General features: G+C 40.4%; 1 protein-coding gene across 1 annotated transcript in view; it reads left to right on the plus strand.

The window, feature by feature from the left end:
• The window catches only part of Ppa2 (inorganic pyrophosphatase 2), a gene marked incomplete at its 5' end in the record, with an annotated part of 60334 nt that extends 35715 nt beyond the window's left edge, over window positions 1-24619 (plus strand). The window contains 5 exon segments of the mRNA XM_055628149.1: window positions 12000-12127; window positions 15383-15468; window positions 20253-20322; window positions 23120-23159; window positions 24416-24619. Coding sequence (XP_055484124.1) covers window positions 12000-12127; window positions 15383-15468; window positions 20253-20322; window positions 23120-23159; window positions 24416-24444 — 353 coding nt within the window.
• Between the last annotated feature and the right edge of the window lie 542 nt (window positions 24620-25161).

Below are 25161 nucleotides of genomic sequence, written 5' to 3' on the forward strand. Positions count from 1 at the left end.
TACTGTAGTAGCAAGTTCCATTGCTAGTTTGTTGAGAAGCATCCAGTCTGATTTCAAGGTAGTGGTTTACACTCTCACTGGCAGTGTATCGGAACTGCCCCTGCTAGGTCCACAACAGCATTGTTGTCATTTGTATTCCTGATAATGGCCATTTGAGTAGGTTGAGATGGACTCTTGACGTACTTTTAATCTGCATTTCTCTGCTGGCTAAGGATGTTGAACACCTTTTAAAAAGTCTTTTCTAGCCATGTGTAGTTCTTCTATTGAGAACTTTCTGTTCAGATCCACAGCCCATTCTTTTTAAATTGGATTTTTTTTTTAGGTATTTGCATATTCTAGACACCAATCTTCTGTCCAGTGTGAAGGTGTCAGGGATTTTCTCCCATCCTTTGGGGTGCCTCTTCGCTCTATCGACAGTTCTCCTCACTATACAGAAGCTTTTTAGTTCCATGAGACCTCATGTTGTTGATTTGTAGTATTATTTCCTGTGCTTCCAGAGTCCCTATTCACAAAGCCCTCAGCAGTGCCTGGAAGTTAAAGTATACTTCCTACTTTTCCTCTAGTGTTTTCAGACTTTCATGTATTAGTTACTTTTCTTTTGCTAAAGCACCATGACTAGGGCAAGATACAGAAGCAGTTTATTTTGGCTTACAGTTCCAGAGGGATAGGAGTCCATCATGATGGGGAGACATGGCAGCAGGTAGCAGGCCCTAGCCAGCAGGCATGGTGGCAGGAAGAGGAAGCACATTCAGCTTCCTCTTCAAAAGCAAGCATGAAAGAAATAACTAGAAGTAGCAAGAGCCTTTTGATCTCAAAGCCACCCCAATGACATACTTCCTCCAGCAAGGTTGAAATCAGCTATGGCGTTACCTTCTGTAGTATTTCATTTTGTCCAGGCTTGCTTTGATTGCCCTTAGTCTTTTGGAACTTTTTGGAATTTTTAATAAACAAAAATAAAAGGAAAGTTTGGTTTTTGTTTTTTTTTTAAGTTTGTGAAGGACAGTTATCTGGAAGCTTTTATAAATCTCCTACAATGTTCTCTACCTACCAAGGCAGAGGCAGAGAGCTGATAGAAGCAGTCATTGCAGGTCAGGCAAGGTGGTAACTTAAAGGAACCCAGTCACAGAGTTGCCTTTGAAGACTGTACTAGCTGCAGGTTCAGTGGGTTACATCAAACCGGGGCATCACAGCACATAAGGACCTTGGGCTCTGGGGGTTGTGTGCTGTCCTGTGGTATGCTCACCCATTTGTCTGATGATGGGTCAGTGGCTATTATGTCCCATCTTCTATATAACCAACGTGAGGGGTTCTGCATTCTTGGTTCTAGTGTCTGAGAAGTTTGTGGGCCTGCTTTCTCTGTATGGTTTCTTGGTGGGAAGTGCTGGGAGTTTTATCCGGCTTTTACATGAGTTCTAAGGCTCTGTACTAAAGTCCTCATGTTTGTGTGTTGGATACTTTACATACTAAGCCATCAATGTAGTTTTAATTTGCACTTATTTCCCTGATGGCTAAGGATATTGGTCGTTTTTCATATATTTATTGGCCAGGCTTGCATCCTCTTTGGAGAACTGTCTGATACCATTTTGTGTGTTTCTGATTTACTGTGATAAGCTCACAAGTGGTACATTATTAAAAAAAAATGTTTCTTTTGCAGTTTTTAAAACTTAAAATATAATTATGCCATTTCCTACCCTCGAACCTTTCATAACACTGCCGCTCACTCTCAAATTCATGGCTTCTTTTTCTTTAATTATTATTACTGTACACATGCATAAATATATAACTAACACCTTTGGGGCTCTTTAGTCTTACTTGTATTATTCCAGGACTGACTAGTAAGTAGCACTTTTTTTAATTGGTTAGGTTTTATTTTCTTAATTTTTAATTGGCATAGCATAATTTTATGCTTTTATGGATGTGATTAGATTCTTTTTCTTTTTTAATGTAATTTTTTATTTATGAGAATTTATTCACTTTGTATCCCAGCTGTAGTCGCCACCCTCAGCTCCTCCCAATTCTTCCCTCTTTCCCTCCCTCATATCCTCCCATGCCCCCTCCCCAGTCCACTGATAAAGGAGGACCTCCTCTACTTCCATCTGACCCTAGCCTATCAGGTCTCATCAGGACTTAAACCAATCCCACTGAAATCAGGGACAAGGCAAGGCTGCCCACTCTCTCTATATCTCTTCAACATAGTTCTTGAGCAATAAGACAATTAAAGGAGATCAAGGGGATTCCAATCAGAAAGAAGTTAAAGTATCACTTTTTGCAGATGATATAGTAGTATCATGAGTGACCCCAAAAATTCTACCAGGAAACTCCTACAGCTGATAAATAACTTCAGCAAAGTGGCTGAATACAAAATTAACTTAAAAAAAAAAAAAATCAGTAGCCCTCCTGTATACAGAAGACAGATGGGCTGAGAAAGAAATTAGGGAAACAACACCCTTCACAATAGCCACAAAGGACATAAAGTACCTTGGTATGACTCTAACCAAGCACGTAAGTGATACTTTTTACTGGTGTAAGTCAGTTACCATTCTAAGCCTTGTGCTGGGTGCTGGATAGGCACTGGTGGACTCCCTGCAGGAGAATGATGAATGATGCCTTAGCCCTGGCTCTTGCAGTGAATCCAGGTGCTGCGTTGTAACATGGTTTCACTTGGGCCAAGAAGCAGCCTGAAAGCTGTTGTTCCATACAACACAGAAAAAGCAGGGCACAACCTGACCTTACGTGTTTACCTACACATCTCTTACTATATTCATATAGGCATACTTGTGGGTTTTTCAAGGACATTTTTGAGTTACTTAGTTTGTAATGAAATGGCTTCTTTTATTTTCCCCTATTGAAAGCACATGCAGACTTAGGTAAGTTCTAGTGTCCCACTTTGTGTTTCTAGCTTTTAGCTTTGACGTGACTGAACTGAAACGGGCCATTATGTGGGAGAACACGTGTTTCACGTAGCAAAATCTCTAGTTCCTGCCTGGTCTCCTCTAATCTTAGCATTATTCGCTGGGCATAGTACTTTACACCATAAACCCAACACTTGCAAGGTTGAAACAGGAGGATCACTGTAGCTGGACTTTTGACGTTTTTTTTTTTTGTTTTTTTTTTTTACTTTTGGGTTCTTTTTCCTATTTCCCTACACCACTCCTATCCTTTCCAGCTCCCAACACTAGGTAGGAGAGAAAGGTCAGAGGGGAAAGGGAGCTTCAATATCATTAGACTACTTCCTGCTGATTAGGGGCACATTTGATCTTCATAGTCAGGTTATCCCTAACTGGCAATGTAGCAACCAGCAAAAAACAGCAACAGGAGCAAAGAGCAGTCAGCAACCACAGCAGCAAGGGAAGCAGCAAGGGAAGCAGCAGCGGAAGCAGCAGCAGCAGCCCCAGCAGCCGTCCTTCTCGGGGCTCTTGCATTTATCGACCCTCTGAAAAGTTCCCAGAATTCCAAACTTAAACTATCTTCAGCTGGCAAAATCATGCTCCTGCCAGAGCATGAAGCAAATCATAGCTGCTATGGATAAGAAAAACCTCATATCCCACACCTGGGATTAAAACAAAAACATACTCACATAACATATCTAGGTTTAAAACAAATTCTCACTACAGATCACCACATGTAGTTTCAACATGGACTACACAGTGAGAACCTGTCTCAAAACATTTAAAAAATCAACATTACTGCCAAGTTTCACATTTGCAACTATATTGGACAAAGTGAAATCTTTTAAAAGCTAAATAATGTTTGAAATAAAATACCCTGTAATCTCTGTTAGAAAATTGGCTTTTATTATTATTATTATTCCCTTTGGTTCATTAACACTTAGGGAGCACTGAGACCATTTAATCAACTGTAATTAGTGTCTAGTCCTTAATGCTTCCTAATGGTACCCTAATGGCCTGAAAGAGTTAATAAGACTGCCCTGAAGATGACTGGGCCATTAAAGATAATAGCTCGGGGTTAAGAAATAACCAAGTCCAGAGCGTTTTTAAGAAGATTGAAGTTTCGGGGGCGCCTGTCATTCTTCTCTGGGGTTGACTAACTTCGTGGAGAACTCAATAGAGCAGGTAATGGGGGTCTCCAAACTTGGCAGCTTGCACATTTCTTCTGCTTCTGTCTTTAACTAAGTGAAAACTGCTGTCTTTTTGTCCTATACCAACTTTTGCCTGTGAGGTGATTTTCTACTTTTAAAAAAGAAAAGCTTAAAAACCCAAAGCTTAACATCAGAACAATTGCATTGATTTTAGCACATTCTGGATGAGTAGGTTACAAGAGCTGAGCAATGAGGAACTTCTTGTACATTAGGAAGTTGGAACCTTTTCAAAGGCCAACATCAAATTGTCCTAAAGTTACCCAGAGTTTCTAAGTGTTTCAAATGTGTAGAATTTGAACATACAATTAGGAAAATTTAAACATCAAATAAACTTCATAGGTTCTTTTATTGTCTTTCAGAACAGGAATGAACACGTGGAAAGTGTGTGTGTTTGGCTGTAATTTTACCTTCTATGTACATGTCTAGTGCCCCTACCATTTTAAAAAATAATCAAATTAATGTGTGTTTGATTTTCCTCTTCTGCTGTGGACAATCAGAAGCAGCCCCATATCCCATACCTGGGATATAGCAAGCATAATTTAGAACATAATTTAACATTGTCCTTGGAAACCAAAATAAAAGGAGGACTGGAGGTGGGGAGAGGATTTAGCAAGGCAGAATGTCCCTGCTAAGTGTTGCAGCCTGAGGCCGAGTGTTGCCTCCTTCCCTGTACTGTTGGAAGACACTGGAGTGCTCTCTTGGGCACAGCTCTTCACTGTGGTATTCCTAGAGCCCTAGAGTGTGCCAGGCACTTCTTTTGTAGTTATCTGCTTTATCATCACACAACTACAAATGAGGTGTGCTTGCCCCCACCCCCTTATTTTTTTCAGATGAGGAAACTGAGATGCATGGGGAGGGAATACTTATTAACTCAAACAAAATAAAGCATCAGCCATTCAAATTCAGTCTCATTCCAGACCCCAGGAGCTTCACCACTGAACCTCCTTGCTCTTCTAAAGTATCGTGAGTTGGTCAAGTGAGTCTGTAACTTTGGGGGTGTGGTGACCATTTTCCCTAAGGCAGTAATGAACTGGTGATAATTAGAAGTCTGCTAGAGAGGTAGCTCTTTTGATGTCTGTCCTTTGATTTCATTAATGGTTTAAGGCTTGGGTATGTGGAAAGAGGGTGTGGTGCATTATCTTTAGGAACTAATTACTGGGAGTCTAAGTCGATGCTGGTTTTTTGAACCTTGACCCCTGTAACTTTTAGGGCTGTAGTCATATTCCTATTATGCTGTAACATGGGCGAGGGCTAAGTTAAAAAAATGTTCCCATTTGCTTGGAAAAGTCGTATGTCCTCAAAACCCTGCATACAGCCTTTCTGCAGTTGAGTTGTGGTTGCCCTCTTACCCATTGACCCCAGGTTTCCCAGTCCCTTGCCTGGCAATACCTTCCACCTGCCTTTCCTCTGTAAGCAAACGGCTGTCTTCAGTGTCATTGCTAAAGGGAAGTTTATCAGAATTATTAGCAGTATATCAATTACACACATTGATGGTATTTGCTGCGGTGTTTTCATACCTGTACACATTTCGGAATTACAGCTTGAAGACCGATTTCTTGGGAACACAAACACACTTTTTATCTGTCCGAAGAAAACTCTTGTGAGACTGGTTCAGGGCCAGCCCCAGCACCACATCTGTCTACCCTGTAGGCACTCTGAAATATGCTTCAAATAAGATTACATTAGAAAAGTATTTAAACTTCTTTATACAAGGCAATAGTATGGTTTTCATGGGAGGGTGTCATGCAAAGTTTATTAACTAGTAATGAATATTTATATTCTTAGAAAAAAAATCTGTTAACTATTTTTGAGATTGCTTTCTAATGTATGTAGAGTTATAGAGAGACAGGATAGTACTGATTTCCGTTTCCATGTGGTAAGTATATTTTGTAGTGTAGGTTTTGCCTCAGTAAGAGTAGAGTTTGTGGGGTAAGGAGGAAAGGGAGCACGGTGATGGCGCCTTGCCCCCGCCTGTGTGCATTAGACATGCGTATATAGAAAGGCCTGCAAACATGAAAGTCTTTGGCAGTCCAAGTCAGCGTGAACAGCCGAGGAAAGTCACTCTCTGGGTAGGAACCTCTCCTCCTGGTGCAGAAGGTGCGGTGGGCGTTAGGGAGTGAGTGCCTGGTGCTTTTACTCCTGGAGCAGCAGTAAAAGCCCACATGCTTGCCTCCCCTGGTTTTGTTTAGAGGTGCTGGTTACACACCTGTTTAGCTGCATTTGCTGGTGTCATTTCCCCACCTCTCTTTTGCATAACAGAAACAAAGAGATGGCACAGGTATTACCAGATTTTGTCTAAATATAAAAATTCCTCAGTGGGATACATGCCTTCTGGTGTTAGGGTTTGATGTGAATGATTCAGTTAAAGGCAGCAGGGTTTTTCCTTCTAATGTTGGTGTGATCCTGGGCCCTCTCAGTACGGTGAGGGATGGCAGTCTGTGGCTGCCTCTATTTATTGTCTGTATAGCATAAGTACTAAATTGCTTAATTTTTGAGATGGTACATGTAATGAGCCTCTAAGACAGCAAAGCTGTCAGGAGCAGAGTTAAGAGACATTTTTGGTGACAGTGACTGGGCAATGCCCCTCAGACATTGAGAGCTTGTAAGACAGCAGAGCTGTCAAGGATAGATAGGAAGATATTCATAATAATAGTAACTAAGAACGCTCTTAAGGCAGCTGACGTGTGTGTGTGTGTGTGTGTGTGTGTGCGCGTGTGTGAAAGAATGATCTCAGGTGCGGCAGGCCAGACTCTTTAATGAGTACGCTGAGGGACCACCACTAACCAGCCAATTCCTGAACGGCTGCTTGAAAAGCCCAGACCACTTAACAAACTGGTTCTGAAAGGACCACCTTATCAGACCGGCCCTGGAAGGCAGCTCCTGAGCAACCGCAGCTTCTTTTGCATCTGAGGCCTGGCTGGAGCACTCCAAGGCCTATCAAGTCATCAGAAGAAGAGTCAAAGGTCCAGCTGGAACTGAGAAGTTCCCCGGAGACAAAGTGTCCGAGCCCATACCTGCGGCCAAGTTGTATTCCCCATACGATATATAATGAGCTAGGCAACTTTTAGATATTTGTGTGATTTGTGTAATTAAAGCAGCATTCAAAAATCATTCTGGCATTGGCTCTTATCAATACCTTGCTGCCCTCTGTGGAGTCTCGGTTAAAGTCCTCCAGAATAATTAAGCACTCGTGACTTACATAAGGCAATGTGTATGTATTTTTAAAATGGACTTCTTGAGTGAAATTTAAAAGTACCTTCAAAATAGGTATTTTTTTATTCCAACAGGAAAAAAAAATAGTACTTGATTTTTGACATGTTTAATGATTATAGTTCTTTCTTTAGTGTCATGTATATTCACTTTGTTTTTATGTTTGTGACATTATAAAACTTTGTCAGCTACACATCATTGCTAAGTCACCAACCTACAATATATTACTGATTCTGTCATTTTTTTACATCAGATATATCTCGGATGTATTCTTGCTTTTGTGTTTCCTCAAACGTCAATATATTGCTTTTTGTTGTTGTTGTTGAGATGTTAACATTTCTCTGGTCTCAGCATCCTGAAACTAAAATTTACCTTCTGCATTGTTTATCAAACTGATTTTAGAGAGATCTTACTTTAAAACAAGGGTAGAAAACCTTCCCACTCTCGCTCTTTAAAAAAACATGCAAATTCTCTACCTTAGTAAACATCACCTGATGCTTTCTACTGTTTCCTGACATTTACTCTGTAAACTGGACTCCCCCCAACACCTGGCATATCCCACCTTCTACATGTGCCACGCTCTTTTATAGCTTGGTGGCTTTGCAGAAACATCTCTGTCACAAAATGTCCTTTGTCTACCAGGAAACACCTTATCTTTCAAGAGCCAGTCTAAAAGTCATCTGAGTGACTTTGATTCTATAAGGCAAACATAATCTTTCCTCCACAAACACTGTTTGTTTTTTTTTAATGCAGTTAAATGTTTGTTTTCCATGTTTGTAATTTGTTTCTGTGTCTCAACTGTAAACTCCTTGAAGAGTAGGACTCCCATTTTTCCTTTGTTTGGTTATTTGAGAAAGGATCTCGTATATCTCCTGCTAGATTCAAACTTTCGTTGTAGCCAAGGATGACCTTGAACTTCTGATCCTCTGGCTTCCACCTCCCCAAAGGGTAGGTCCATGGGTGTGCGCCACACCCAGTTAATGAGACACAAAACTCAGGGCTTGTACATGCTAGGTGAACACTGCTAACTGAACTGTGTCCCTAGCCCTTTCCGTATTGACATAGAGTCACTGCACTTGAAATACGGAGTTTGAGTTCTGACAACTGTGTAAGTTTATCCTCAGACCAAATGCTTCTGTTACCTACAAACTCCCCTGCCTGTGTACAGCCAGTGAGTCCTCTCTTCCTACCCTAAGCCCATAACAAACATGGCTTTCTAATATTCTCTAGAATTTGCATTGGTGTGGTCCAGTGTCCATGATCTATGGGGTGTCCTGTGGCATGAAACATGCCCTTTAAAGTGTAACTTTTTGCTCTTGTATGTGTCCTGGAGAACCGTAGGCTGGGCGGAGTAGCATGCCTCGTGCCGTCACTGGATAGAGCCCTGTGATACCACTACACCATGGTTTCCTCGGTGATCGGACATTGGATTTCCGGTTCGGAGTGGATGAGAACAGGAAGCTTTGGTGGGACTATATGCACGTGGTGCACACATAGGCAAACACTCATACATATAAAATAACGTAAAAATAATCTTTTGAGAAAAGAGTTCACTTTAGTGCATTAGCTTGACTTCTCTTATGTAAGGTGCTTTTCCCACGTCACTAGCTCAGCAGTCTGTGTGCACTGCAGATGTTAAGATTTTCTCTCTTGTATTACCAGCCCTAAATTGATGACAGATGTTTTTAGTAATCAGTTTTCTGGGATTTTTTCAGAATATTCAAAATTAATTTCACAGAAGCCCACACTTTTGTATTAATCTATTCACCTGCTTAAATAATATTTAGTTAAACCCATAACGATGGCCACAGATACCACTGCAGGATGCCTTGGGCATGAGGACATCTGATACTTGGCAAAGATAAAACCCAACTGAGGGTGGGAGAGGTGCATGCTTCCTTCTAGAGGGCCCCACCAGACTCCGCACAGACTAAGTCAGAATATTTTACACGGTGCAGTCCTTGTTAATTAGTTCAGTAAAGTGATAAGTAGTTCCGTTAAAAGGGCTTGGTTGGTGCAGGAGAGAAGCCACGATCTATTTAGCTTGATTTTGTAAATAACCTTCCAGGTTCCCTTGCTTCCTGTTGGAGTGGTCCATCCTACAATAAAAGGCGTAACTGTCTACATTATAAACTTTCATATAAAATCCTCAGAGTGGAGATGAACGGGTGCTAAAAACTTACTTTCCTTTAAAATATCCTAAATTACAAAAATGTATCTGACAGAGAGGGCCTACAGCTGGACAGCGCTGACGATTAGATGTTATGGGTGAGCACAGTGCCCCTGAGCCATACTCCTGACGTGACTACAGGAGACAGGAATGAGTGCTGCGAGTATTTTATCAGAGTAGACAAAGGCGTGTAAACACAGGTGCAGTTATTCCTAACACCCTTGGTGGGATGCTGTAACTATGCAACGAGATGAAACAGGTTAAGAATTCATCTCGTGGTTCTTACAGTGCTGCTCCTGTCACATTTGAGCAGACCTGGTAAGCTCTCTTCACTATAGTTTCCTTATGTTTAGCATAAATGTACTCTGTAAACAGTGAATCTGCTTACGATTTTAGGTGCAGTGTTTCCTGCTTTCAGAAAGGTACTTCGTTGACCTGTATTTCTGGTTGGAGACTTACTGAGGTTTCTAAAATTGAACGCTTCCCATTTTGTCTGAGTTTTGTGTTGTTTATGAAAAAGCAGCTGTTTTCCCTGGGGATGTAATTAGTTGAGAATTGGCAAGTTTAGCTTCTACTGGAGAGTTGTACTTGGATTTGGCATTATTAAATCTTTGGCATTTTTAATCATTGGTATCTTAAAGGTCCCTTCCATAAGTTCTGAGCAAAGAGCTTCCCCCGGCTGAAAAGGGTATTGGATAATTAGCTTCTTCTTTCTTTGAAATTGGTGATTTAAATCAAGATAATGAAACATATTTTATACAGTGGGATAAAGACCAGTGGATTGGGTGAGGTACAAGGATAGAGTCATCAATCAAAAATTATAAAGTATAAGAAATTATTTTGGAAATTAAAGTACATTTCTAGTTATTCAACTTGGTATACTAAACTATTTTCCCAAACAAATATGAGAACATTAAGTGGGAAAAACCTGGAATCAATCAATTTACAGAGCTATTTTATAAGAATGGGGAGTAGTATGTGTGTGTGTGTGTGTGTGTGTGTGTGTGTGTGTGTGTATACACACATGTATATACATTATATTACATCCCAATCATACCTCCTTCCTCCTCTCCTCCCATCTCCAACCTCCCACCCTTTTCACCCTGTCCTCCTCACCTGCTCAGAAAAGGGGAGCCCCCACTCCCCTCCCCAACCCACCTCAGCACATAAGGTCACCTCAGGCTTAAGCATATCCTCTTCCACTGAGGCCAGACAAGGCAGCCCAGCCAGGGAGTAGTGATTGAAAAACAGGCACAGAGTCCATGTCAAAGACAGCCCCTGCTCACCTTACTAGGAAACCCACATGAAGACTCAGCTGCCCATTGGCTACATATGTATGGGGGGTGGGTCCTCATTGTCCTTAGAGCTTCAGCCTCAGTGAGCCCAGATTAGTTGATTCTGTTGGTCTTCTTGTAGAGTTCTTCTTCCGTCCGGGTCCTTCTATCCTTCCCCCGACTCTTCCACCAGGCTCCTTGTGCTCCTCCTAATGTTTGGTTGTGAGTCTCAACATCTCCAATCCGTTGCTGGGTGGAGCCTCTCAGAGAACAGTATGCTAGGCTCCCATCTTCAAGCATAACCAAGTGTCATTAATAGTGGGCTCTCTCCCATGGAGTGGGTCTCAGGTTGGGCATGGCATTATTTGCACATTCCCTCATTCTCTGCTCTATCTTTATCCCTGCACATCTTGTAGGCAGGGTAAATTTCGGGTCAAAGTTTTTGTGGGTGGTTTGTGCCCCCTCCCTCCACTAGAAGTCTTGTCTGGCTAGAAGGTAGCCTCTTCAGTCTCAGCTAGAGTCACCCCCATATCCTCCCAGAAACCTATTCTAGTGCAAGTCTCCAGTTTGTCTTAGAGATGCCCCTGCCCTTGGTTTCCCTTCTCTCTCCAAGCACTCAGGCCTCCTGCCCCCATTCTCTCCGCATCTGACCCCCACCTTTATTTACCTCCTCCACCCCCTCTCTTACACTGTTCCCTGCTGGGCCCCAGGATTGTAGAGGTAGACAGTCGTCACCCCCCCCCCACTAACTGTAGGTCCAACTGGGACACAGCCAGCAGAGGAGAGTTGTGGGATATTCGCTGAGATCCAGTCTCCCCCCAACTTAGCACATCGGACATAGTTCTATTACTTGTAACCCACTCCCTCACGTCCTACATGTTGTTCCTTCCACCTTTTTCTGCTCCTGTCTGACTCCTTGGGACTCCTTCTCTCATTCTTTCTTTCACTTCCTTACCTCCTAACGACCACCCTGAGTCTGTCTGTGACAACCTCATATAGCCCTGTGAACTCCCAGACAGGAACTTGGTAAATATTTGTGGAATGGAGGAACTGTATTTTACATAGGGAATTAAAAGTCTACATGTGATGTGAGGCATGTCAACCATCGCCAGCATAGTTGGTGATGCTGTAAGCTGGACTAGCCCCTCCCTTCCACACATACTTCCTGGCCTCTGCACACCAGGACTGACTGTAGTGCTCAGTGTACATGATTTCTAACAAGGTGTTTCTGTTTCTTCCCTCACAGATATTGATGATGTTAAGAAGTTCAAGCCAGGCTACCTGGAGGCCACTCTCGATTGGTTGAGACTTTATAAGGTACCAGAAGGAAAGCCAGAAAACAAGTTTGCTTTCAATGGAGAATTCAAAAACAAGGTAAAGAGGAGAATCTGTATTTGAGTGTGTACCTCCTGGTGGCTCACTTAGATGACCTGGTGTGACCTGACCTCCCCTCTTATTTCCTTCCCTACTCCCTCTCCTACAAAGTGACTTTACTGATGTGTGTATTTACGGGCATTATGAGCTGATCTACATATAGCTCATCCCAGAAAGTGAAGGAATTCTGCAGTTACTTTAAACTTTGCAGATTGTGTAGGAAAGATGCTCCTTTTCTCTTTTTTTTCTTTTTTGCTTGAGGAGTCTACTTTCCCTTCATGTAACTCCATCCACGAGTCCCTTCTGTCTAAATTTTACCGTGCCTGACTGGAGTTGCTTAACAATTAAGAGAGCACTTGAATTACCTTCCCGGTAGAGGATTTTTTCCATTAGAATGCCACAAAGATTCCACAGAAAATGTTTCTAATCTAATATGACACAAATGGAGAAAATCAGCCAGAGAGCTGAAGTCTAAAACATGGAATGTTTTTTTCTAAAACTGTTACCACTAAATAAATTGCACACTCTTAACCAATTTCTAAGTGAGTACAGAAAGTATCTTCTATAAGTGAAACAAAGCATTTTATAAAAGCTTAAAGCTGACAGAAAGTGTTTCTTTGTAAGAACTGATCGATGGACTCAGTGTATTCTTGAAAGTCTCATTAAAAGAATCCTTAATGTCACAAGAGCTTTGTTTAGAGTTTTAAAATATAAAAGTTATTTTAGACTTGTCTTAAAAATGCAATGTTGGATACTTTTAAAATAAATTATTTCTATCTTTTCTCTCAAAATAATTTGCTATGTCCTTCATTTGGAACTATGTAAGTAACAGACACACATGTGCATATGCACGCACGCGCGCGCGCACACACACACACACACACATGCACACACATCTATATTGCCTCAAAGGCAGTGTTTCAAGTTGTGAATATACAGAGTCAGGTGTGTTCTGTGTTCTGGTGGCTTTGGACAAACATTGCTTCTTTTCTGTATGATGGCTGGGTCATTCTTGTAATGCCCATCAATTGATGTACTGCTTTTTATGATTGCCATTAAAACACAGAGCCTGAAAACATTTAATTGCGCCTCTTCTATGTGGTTGAAAACAGTTCTCGCTTTTAATCCTAGAGTTTTTCCAGCCCATTTCATTAAGCAGGTACTGGAATTTATTACAAACAGAATTATCTAATAATTTTAAGAATCCTTCCCTGTATTATTCACATAATAACTTTGATTTCTTATCCCCTTATCTAAAATAGTATTCCAATACTACCCCATTGACAATAAAGCTGCTGTGTTTTTCTCAGCTGTAGACCTGAAAGAACTTTCATTTCACAGGTTAAAGGTCTCATTACAAGTCTATCTCAGAGCCAAAGATTATTTCTTCAGTGTGATAATAATTAGTTGTAATTGAGGAGAATAAAGCTAATATGAATTTTTTAATAAGTAAGAATTATCCTTTTAAAGAAAAGAAACAACATTTAGAATGGAAAAATCAGAAAATAATTTTATTTATTCTTTTTTTTTTTTCATTGGTGCCTGGAGAGATGGCTCACTGGTTAAGAGGTCTTACTGCCTTTGCAGAAGGCTCAGGATTGGCTTTCAGCACTACATAGTGGTTGGCATACACCTGTAACTCAACTTCAAGGGTATCTCAAGCTCTCTCCTGAATTCCAGGGCTCCTGCACACATGTGCTGCACATACCTAGACACAGGCACACACACATACACATAAACTAATTTTGAAACATAAGTAAAAACAATTTTCTCCTTTGAATAAAGAAGATTTTTGTTATGTAGTGTTACTAAATGTACAGCTACCCAAATGTTCATTTATTACTGAGTGTGTAATTTTAGATATTTTATGAATTAGTACTGAGAAAGACTTGGGGGTTCCAAGAAGATTTATTGCTTTTAGACATCGAGCTGTGCAAAATTACAATCAGACTGTGTGCAGTCATGGCAACGATGAAATAAACATATACATTCTTCCTCCCAAATCGTGGATTCGGCTTAGCCCTTGAGTTTGCATCATTTTATTCATTCATTCACTATATCTGTGGTTTAGATTCAAGATGGGCAAATTATGTCTGTACAGGTCAGATGGTAAATTGTTTGGGCTTTCCACACACAGTATGGTTCCCTAACATCTTCTCAACACTGCTATTGTACCACTAAAACATCCATGGGCCAAAGACAGGTGGCAGCCCATGTTTGACCCACAGGCTTTCATTTGCCTGCCTTTTTATAGATTGTGCCCCACCCCGTTCAATGCTATTCCTCCCAATAAGAAATTGAGGCTTAGTGAAGATATGTGGAGAATTTTAGTTCAGAGCATGGCTGCTCTGGCAAGAGATCCCATCTAAAGACTTTCTAGGGCTGTGTGATTCTACTGGAATCTCAGGAGAGAGAGGCAAGCAGATCTCTGAGTTCAGAGCCAGCCTGGTATAGAGCAAGTTTCAAGTAAAGAAAAGCTTAGGTTCAGGCATGGTTGTACAGGGCTTTAATCCCAGTACTCAGAGGCATGCAGATCTCTGAGTTCTAGTCAATGCTGTTCAAGTAGTTTGGTTGAGAGTGAGTTAAGAGTCAGTGCAGTGGAGTTGAGTTTGTGGCAGTTCAGTTCCTGGAATTCATGGGCAATTTTTTTTTACTAGGAGAGTTTTACAGAGAGAGGTTGAAGTAAGAACAAGGTAGACAGAATGAAGATAGAGTGAAATCAGAATGAGCCAGAGAATGAGAAGGAGCCAAAAGATTAGAACAGTTTGCTGGAGTTAGTTTGAGGCCAAGCAGAGCAATTCAGTCAGAAGTGAGAGAAGCCAGTTTGAATCAGTCAGCTTGGAGAGAGGAGTTTGAGCCAGAACAGCTGAGTTGAACCAGCCAGCCAGAGTTCAGATAGAGCTAGAAAGGGTGATCTTATTCATCAGTAAATCTCAGAGGCTGAAAGCATTCCAGGCCTAGATGAGATTGTATAGATGCTAGATTAGATTATATAGAAGCTTCTGGGACTAGGCCTAGGTTATCAGACAGAGGCAGTAAGCCTGGGAGACAACAATTAAATCAGGTGAATAAAAGTTAGGTTAACAGGTAAGCACCAAGCACCTGCAGCAAGCTGGTAACTAAGAAAGGTTTTCTACTCACCTGCCCAATTCCAGAGCTCCTGCACTTAGCAGTTCGCCATTCTATGTGGGTATAGCATTGTTTTGGTTAGAGCTGGGTTGCAACTAGCTCTGTCTGTTTTTTGGTTGGAACTAGGATTTCGCCCTTGAAGTTGTTAACAATGCACATGAATGCTGGAAAGCGATGCTTGCAAAGAAATGTGACCGGGGAGCCATCAGTTGGTAAGAACGTGTACAATATTCATTATTTGTCACTTTCTGCTAAGCCCACCATATAGCAGTGCTGAAGTCCCAGGGTTTCAAAGAAGGGAGTTCAATTATTTTTCACTTAAAATTACTTAAAAATTATTTCAGTGGTCACTGCTGAACTGCCTGTCACTGGCAGCTAGGAGTAGAGGGTGGTTCATTTCTTCGAAATAATTTCTATTTTAGTAAGATACAGTGGCAAATAAACAAATGTTTAATGCAATCTACTGTGGTGGCGGCAAAGATGTCTTAACAGCAGCAGTTTCCAGTATGTAGAAAAATGGTTATTTTGTTTACATAAAAACTACGGCATCATTTCTTACAGTAAAAGCTGTTGGTTTTCTTTTTTTAGCCTCTATTTCATGTGAGTGAGTGTGTATGTGCAGGCATGCTTGTGTATGCCACAGCACAAATGCAGCATTCAGTGGACAACTTGCAAGAGTCTCTTTCCACTTTGTAGATTCAGGGATGGAAGTCAGTAGATTTTAGATGGGCTTTCCCTTGAGCACCTTTTCCTGCTCAGCCAACTTGCAGCCCAGAAGCAATACAAAGTCTTCTTGTCCAACTGACCTGGACCATTAAAGAATTAAGAGGAATCAAACAGTAGTAGCCTAGAGGGTTAAGACCTTTTCTACATAGATTCCATGTGGGCTTTTCCCTACATCTGCTAGCATAATGTGAAATAGAAAACAAAAATCCTGGAATCTGAATCCTGCCTCTACCTCTCAAGTGCTAAATAGATTTACCTTTCAAGAGTGTAAATGTAACTTTATCATATTTATGGTAAAGAATACCTTCTTGGGAGTCCCTTCAGTTGTGGGCTTTAATCCAACTCTTCAGTTGAGGCCTGAAGAGTTGAGGCCTGCTTCTCTTACTTCATGATGTATGTCCTCCAGCCAGCTGTCTCTCTATCTTAAATGCCTCCTGTTCCAGAAGCATCTTGGTCATCATTTCCATAGCCTCGTGCCCTCTGGGCTCTCACACCTCTGCCGTGTGTAAGTGTACAACTTGAGCATTAGTTGCTATGTGTGTATTGAATCTGAGCTTTAGCATGTAGTTTTGATCAAAGACACATTTTTCAATTATGTGTTAATTTTATTTTGGAAAATAAAATACAAAGGTCCGTGTGAAACTTAAATGTAGCTGGATATGCGGTTTAGTCTGGGAGTCCTACCTACAGAAGCTCCTTCTGTGTGCTCTCTCCTCTGCTTGCCCAGCAATTACAGGGAAGGCGTTCGTCTGCATCATAGAAACAAACTATGTAGAGCAGGCTTATCTGCCACCAGGCTTTCTCTGGAGGACAAGCCCTTAAGACCTTGCAGGATCTAATTGTTTTGTCTGCTGCCTTTTATTTTAATTTTTTAGTTGTTTAGTTATTTAATTATTTTTATATGTATGGGTAATTGGACCTGAGTATCTGCACCATATGCATACAGATGCCAAAAGAGGGCATTGGATCCCCTAGAGCTGGAGTTACATATAGCTGTGAGCCTCATTGTAGGTGCTGTGAATCAAATCCCGGACCTGGCTGCTGAGCCTTTCTTCTGCCCTCCTCTTTTTATTTCTCTTCTCACACACACAGCTGACTTCAGATCGACTGGTTTCAGTTTTCAAGCTATTCATGGGATTTGGAGGAAAAAAACTGTAAAGAAGTTGTAACTTAAAATATGACTGCCACTTTTCATCAAGCCTTTCACACAGAACTGGGTGTGACATGCACACCTATAATTCCAGAGCAGGAGAGGTTGAGGAAAGGGAGTTGCAAGTTCTGTTCCAACATGGGACTGCCTCAAAGAAGCAAAAACAAAACAAAACAAAAAATCAGATCTGGACCAACCAGATGGCTCAGCAGGAAAAGGCACTTGCCATCAGGCTGATGACCCAAGTTCAATTCCTGGGTCTGATAGAGTAGGAGGAGAGAAGTAACTCCGGGGTGCTGTCCTCTGATTTTCACATGCATGCTGTGGCAAGTGTACACACACATAATAAATAGACACAGAAATACCTGAATAAATAATGTTATTCAAAAATCTGTACGCCCTATTTATAAATTAAATATTGTTTGTGGAAAAAAATGAAAATGAGTTCTGCACTGCGTTGCAGTGAGAACGTACTTGTGATCCTGGTTGCCAGTTACAGATGGGTGTAGTCTGAAAACCAAACACATAAATGGACAGATTTTCTTCCCTCAGCTTCCCATTATACTTCACAAAGCAATTGTGAAGATAAATTTGATAATATGTAGCTGTTAGGTCCATTTGAGAGAAAACAAGTGTTTATGTGTGTCCCTCCCCATTCAGCTCTTAAGGAGACAGTCATTGCTAGGTACTTTTTCCTTTGATTAAAAATAAAAGTAACTTGGTCTTAGCTCCTTTCTCTAATAGTGTTTTCTACATCCATTTCAACCTGCCAGCTTTTCTGTGGAATTTTTAGAAGATGCCTTTACTATATATGTGTAAGAGGGATGGTGGCCTCTGCTGCCATCTGGGGAGTGAGGCCTGTGCAGTGGTGGCCTGCTTTGGGGTCAAGAAGGGACTTGAGTTTCCAGGCCCATACTATTTGGAAAAGAAGCTGAGGCAGGTGCTTAGCTTTTCAGTTTCATATCGTTGTCATGGTATAGTTTCTTCTTTTCCCTCATCTTCTGTGTGTCTTTGGGAAAGAGAGTGTCTGTATCTTTCCAATTCCAGCACTTATTCCGTAGAGGAAACTGTCACCACATAGTCGTTCTCTGTATGTCGGATTTGATTCTCAATATAGAGGTTAAATGTAGTCATGATGTGTAGAAAAATGCAAATAGATCCATACTTATCACCCTGCACAAAACTAAGGTCCAAGTGGATCAAAGACCTCAACATAAAACCAGACACACTAAACCGCTTAGAAGAAAAAATGGGGAAGAGCCTTGAACTCATTGGCACAGGAGACAACTTCCTGAACAGAACACCAACAGCACAGGCTCTAAGAGCAACAATCAATAAATGGGATCTCATGAAACTGAAAAGCTTCTGTAAAGCAAAAGACATTGTCATCAGAACAAAACGACAGCCTACAGATTGGGAAAGGATCTTCACCAACCCTATATCTGACAGAGGGCTAATAGCTAGTATATATAAAGAACTAAAGAAGTTAAACAGCAAAAATCAAGTAATCCAATTAAAAAATGGGGAACAGAGCTAAACAGAGAATTCTCTGCAGAGGAATATCGAATGGCAGAGAAACACTTAAAGAAATGCTCAACCTCATTAGCCATTAGGGAAATGCAAATCAAAACGACCCTAAGATTTCACCTTACACCCATCAGAATGGCTAAGATCAAAAACTCAAATGACAACACATGCTGGAGAGGTTGTGGAGAAAGGGGAACCCTCCTCCACTGCTGGTGGGGATGTAAACTTGTACAACGACTCTGGAAAGCAATCTGGCGCTTTCTCAGACAACTAGGAATAGAGCTTCCTCAAGATCCAGCCATACCACTCCTAGGCATATACCCAAAAGAGTCTCAGGTTCACAATAAGGACATTTGTTCAACCATGTTTGTAGCAGCCTTATTTGTAATAGCCAGAAGCTAGAAACAGCCCAGATGCCCCTCAGTGGAGGAATGGATGCACAAATTGTGGTATATCTACACAATGGAATATTACTCAGTAATAAAAAAACAAGGAAATCATGAAATTTGCAGATAAATGGTGGGATCTGGAAAAGATCATCCTGAGTGAGCTGTCCCAGAAGCAGAAAGACACACATGGTATATACTCACTCATATAGACATATAATATAGGATAAACTTATTAAAATCTGTACACCTAAAGAAACTAACCAAGAGGGAGGACTCTTGATTAGCTAAAATGTTCAATCCCCACCTGAAAGGCAAAGAGGCTGGACATTAGAAGAAGGAGAAAAGAGGAAACAAGACAGGAGCCTGACACAGAGGACCTCTGAAAAGGTCCTGCCCTGCAGACTATCAATGTAGATGCTGAGACTTATGGGCAACCTTTGGGCAGAGTACAGGGAATCTTAGGAAAGAAGTGGGAAACAGTAAGATCTGGAGAGGACAGGAACTCCACAAGGAGAGCAACAGAACCAAAAAAATCTGAGCACAGGGGTCTTTCCTGAGACTGATATTCCAACCAAGGACTATGCATAGAGATAACCTAGAACCCCTGCACAGATGTAGCCCATGGCAGTTCAGTATCCAAGTGGGTTCCATTGTAATAGGAACAGTGACTATCTCTGACATGAACTGATTGGCCTGATCTTTAATTACCTCTGAGGGGGAAGCAGCATTACCAGGCCACAGAAGAAGACAATGCAGCCACTCCTGATGAGACCTAATTGACTAGGATCAGAAGGAAGGAAAAGAAGTCCTTCCCTATCAGTGGACTTGGGGAGGGGCATGCATGCAGAGGGTGGAGGAAGGGAGGGATTGGGATGGGAGGAGGGAGGGGAACCACAGGGGGGATACAAAGTGAATAAAGTGTAATTAATAAAAAAAGAAAAGAAAAAAAATGTAGTCATGATGTTTATGTTTACACCAAGAAATTATCTTCACATTATATCATTTTAGGCTTGTTTTTCATTGTGGAGAGCGTAGTATTATGTATTATTCTGTACACTAGCTTTAGTTGTCCCGATCTGCACTTGTTCTGTGCTTTGTTCATTGGCTGACGTCAGGTGGCCCATTGAGAGTGTTTGAGGTTGGCTTTCTCTCTGCAATTGCTCATTTTTTGCTGTAGTCACTAACATTCTCTTGTCTTCTGCAGTGTAAATGTGTACGTGTGTGATAGCCCTTTCCGATGCACTCCAGAGGAAGCAAGATCATTGGTTGAATCGGTAAGCAGCCAGTGTACAAAGTGTCTAATCATGTAATCATGAGATTACTCACAGAGGATCTCAAATATCCAGCAGTGAAACACATTAAACCCTTTGCGAAAAAACCCTTTTACTATATTACCATATAATGAGTAAAAAAGATGAAATAATGCTATTGAAGTCAGCATTTAAAGAAAAAAAAAAAAAACTAGGCAGTTTAAGTAAGAAGCTGTTAAGACCTCCTAGTCTCATTTTTGAAGTGTGGGTTCAGATTGTCCTCATGTTCCCAGTTCACTGCCATCTGTGAGCACTTCTCTGTCCTCTTCCGTCCCAGTGAGTTGTCCCTCACGTTGTCTTCTTAGAGCAGGTGCATTCTGGCTCAAGACGCTGAAATACCTAAAGGCCTCCTTGTCATTTCTGTGTATATCACTTATGTCATAAGCTTTGCTTCTCTGGATGCCTTGGAGCTCTTGGCCTTAATGATAATGCTGCATGGAGGCAACTGGATTTCTTAATATTATTTATTGATAATGTAATTATTAATAATATTAGTTCTTAGAGAACACTAAATAAGAACATTAATATTTGGATAATTAGGTGTATAAAGTGTATTTAAACAGAGATCTCAGGCTTAAAATCCCCCTCATAAATTAAGGGCTTGCTTTTAACTAATTATGAGCTAGAAACTGATAAATTTAGGTTTTTAATGAACAACTAAAATGTTCCTAAATGTTATTTGTTCACTATGGCTGCTTTTAATTTGTTGGGTTTTGCTCACTCCTAATTCCTCAGCTATTCAATTACAGCCTGCTCTGTGATAATTTATCAGTGGTAGAGTGCATACTAAAAAAGATACAAAAATTTATGTCCTTTTGAAAGTTACATTTTAGTAAAGATAACTGTATATTCACATATATTTACAAAGTTATAATTTTAATAAATAATAAATGTAGATGCAAAATAGTCTTTCATTAGACAACAGATACCATGATGAAAAATAAGCAGGGAGAAGGGATACAGTTGAGGAAGAGAGTGGGAACTTAGTCACTAGTGGTGGTCTGGGACCGCCTTGCAGGAGAGGGGCATGTATGGGAGCCTGGTGGAACATGTGTAAAGGAAGAACTTTACAGTTAGAAAAGGATGCCTGTGTCTCAGCAGCTGGGACCCTGAGAATTGCTGCTAGTTTAGGACTAACTCGAGCAACGTACTGAGTTCCAAAGTGGCCTGTGCTAGGGGGTGAGACTATGCCTCACAAAACCAAAAAATTAGCAAGATACTGTGCAGTTTCATAGTAATCAGATTGCCAGAGGTTTAAAAGTCTGATAATACCAGATGTTTTCAAGTCTGTGGGAAAGGAGAGGCCCCATCCTCATCCTTGGCAGTATAGATTGTTTATATCACCCTGAAGAACGCTGAGGAATTCTTCCTGAGACTAAAGATGCTTTTAACTCATTCTGAATTTGTCCCTCTAGATATAGATATACCAATGCATGTGCTACAAGACCAGACACGAAAAATTTGAAACTGTGTCAGCTGATAAAATTAGGGAAATAAACCATATTTATACAATATTGTACTTGCATCTTTAAAAATCTGGTCGGGAAGAAGGTGTGGAATTGGGTGGGCAAGGAGGATCTGAAGGGAGTTCACAGAAACCATTATCAAAATATATTTTATGAAAAAAATTTTAATTAAAAAATCAGAAAACTATTGCCAATACTGAAGAGTTAAATATCTGATGCTTTTCATTAAACCATGGTTGTCACTCTTAAATTTAAATATCATCCTCTTCTCTAATGTGAAAAAGATGTTTCTTAACTGTGACAAAACTCTGAATGTCATTATCTGGCTTCCCATAATGTCTGTTCTCTGCTAGAGAGGGGTTTGTGTGTTCTAAATATAGTTAACCAGTCAAGAAATCTGTCCTAACTGGAGAAATTACATTCTTGAGGGTTTGGGGGTTTTTGTTTTTGTTTTACATAGTGCCATAATACATGTTTTAAGAGATAACTTACTTGTTCCTTTTTTGCAATGCTTTTAGGCTAACAAGAAATTGCCCGATTATTTTATATTTTTGTATCATCCATTTTCTCTGAAATGTCTGGCAGTACTAATTAGAAACAGATGTTAATTTTAGACAGAAGAATTAACCAGTGAATTTTCCAGAGACTTTGTGTAAAGTGTAATGTACAACTTGAAAAATCCCAACAATGTCAGATGTGTGGTCGGTGCACTCTCTTACACTTGTTTTAACCTGCCACCCTCAAAACCAGCCTAGTTAAGTATGTTGTGTGTGTGTGTCTGCACGCAATAATAGTGATCATCCTCTGTGCCTGCTCTTCTTCCTCTGTATATTTCAAGGAAAATTAACCAGAGCATGTATGACCTGAGGGAATGCATTAGGGATCCAGATGTGATGGATCCCAAGAACCTTGCTTGGGGAAGGAGATGGGAAACATACTGAGTTGGATGTGGGTGCAGGTGACAGTACAGGCTGCCTACAGGTTCCTGGGGGTTGACGTTGAGTGTGGTGTGAAGGAACATCTCATCACGTACTCAGCTCCAGGGTAGGGTGCTCAGTGAGCTTTTTGGGTTACTGACAGAAAGAAAGGATTTCTGAGCATGCTTTCTTTTATTTGATTCAACATCTGGGGCTTGTTTCTTAGAAAGAATGAGCAGCCCAATAAAGCAGAAGAAATCTTTACTTTTTTGAAATTAGAGTCAATTGTATTCTATAATCTCATGAGAAATATTTCTGGATGCACGTACCATTTATAAATATTAAATATATTAATTCTTTCCTGTTCTTATCTTTTAGGCCCCAAAACATTCAATGTGTAAAGCAAGCAATCTGGAAGGTACAGTATGCATCTGTTAAAAGTTACTTGTCGCTTTAAGAAAGAGAGGGGGAGTGAGTGTACTCTTGGGAGTCACTTTTGTCCTTCCACCATAATCTCTGGGGGTAGAACTCAGGTCCTCAGGCTTCGCAGCAGGTACCCTCACCCTAAGCCATCCCACTGGCTTTGTTCTTGAGAGAACACATATTTGTTCTTGAGAGAAAAATATACAAATTTATTTACAGTAGTGGAGACAGACATAGATGGATGGACGGTTGGATGCATGGATGGATGCATGGATGGATGGATGGATGGATAGATAGATAGATAGATAGATAGATAATTAAATATAATAGATTTTTACATTGTCATTAAATTGTTGTGATAAAATATCACTTGCCCTAATTTCAGCAAATGAGCACAACTGTTATTTTGAGGCTAGCTGGTTTGATGACATGGTGATTAAGCAGCCTCCATCTGGCTTGCTCAGGCCTCCTTGTTGCTCCTGTAGTGTGCTGCTGTGTGTGGCATACTCACACGATGGCTCTCACTCCACGGCTCTGTGCATGTGAGTGAAGTAATGAAAAATTCCAGCCAGTTCAGATAAATTTAAGACAACTCCAGAAACACTAATCTAAAAGATTTATTTTGTTATATCTAGGTATTTAACAAGCCATTTATTTTAACTGAAAGTCTTAAAACAAAAATATGTCATAGGGTTAAAATTAAGTTCCATATCCTTAGTTATATTGACTTGAAGCTGTTTGAGAAGCAAGTAAAAGTATTCTTCAATAACAATTTCAAAATGTAAGCATATAAACATACCATGTATCTTTCAAAATATGACAAGGCTTTTGGCCTTTTAATATAAAATTTTAGGATATTCAATTTAATGAAATTGGAGGAAAAATGAAAACAATTTATTGTGTCCAGTGTGAGATATTTAGGAGGGAGGGTGTCCCTAGACAGGACTCCATGGGAAAGAAAGTCCTCATCTGCTGGCCAGTCAGGTTTTCTTTGCAATACATCACCTTTGGATATTTCATGAACAATCAAATTTTACAGCAGGAAGGTTTTTCTAAGGGCGACCAGAAAATACTGTGAGGTTCTAGAATCTCCAGTGTGGTTTTATATGAAGCTTGAGTGAACTGAGCACAGAGACCTGGAGGCAGTAGCTCATTGTAAGTGGAGAGAGCCTACAACTGTAAATTAAACATGCCCTATTCTTCCTCCCTCTGTCCCTATACATTCCTTCCACCTCCCCACAATTTCAACAGAAGAGACGTGGCACTTCCTTGGCAAGTGAGGGGGACACTGGAGGCTTCTACATCAAGACTTCAACCTCTGAGGATCCCTGAGGTTCCTTTTCCCTCAGTGCTCTTGCCAGACAAGCTGATGACCATTTGATGACTTCCTTTCAAAACATCATTGTTCTAAAACTTTTTAAAAATAAACTTGTAAATAAACACTGATATACAGAACTTCTCCCTCTTAGATATTTATTGATAAAAGAAAAAAGATTTCACTTAATTTCATAGCAGAATCTAAACACATTTTTTGGCTAATGATTTCATTTGCTTTGGTGTCTAATTGGTTAAATGTCAAAATCACAAATTTGTGAATAAATTTTTTTACCAGTATTGCTACTGTTTTCATATCTTGTCTCTTTTCAAGTCCATCACTGATAAAGAGTTGTTTTGGGTTTTTATTTTTATTTTATTTTTTTAACCAAGCTGTCATTTCTTAGCATTTTCTGTATAGATGTGTAACATGTGTTAAGGCTCTTTCCTCTAATTTACTGTTTTAGAGTCCCTTACTCCTTACCCCTTCCAGCTTTTCACTCCATCCCTCCGATTTTAGTTCTCATCTCCATGGAGATTTTCAGTCCACAGAGAAAGAACTCTGCTTGGACATCACTTTAAATGCCCTTGGTCCTTTTTGTCCAGAATTACATTCCTCCTTAAAAACATACTGACTCCACTTTATTCATGGATGTCCTCTGTACTCTTTTATGCACATTCAC

This window comes from Psammomys obesus, unplaced genomic scaffold (genome assembly GCF_907164565.1).
Source record: "Psammomys obesus unplaced genomic scaffold, mPsaObe1.curated_primary_1811, whole genome shotgun sequence".
NCBI classification, from domain to species: domain Eukaryota; kingdom Metazoa; phylum Chordata; class Mammalia; order Rodentia; family Muridae; genus Psammomys; species Psammomys obesus.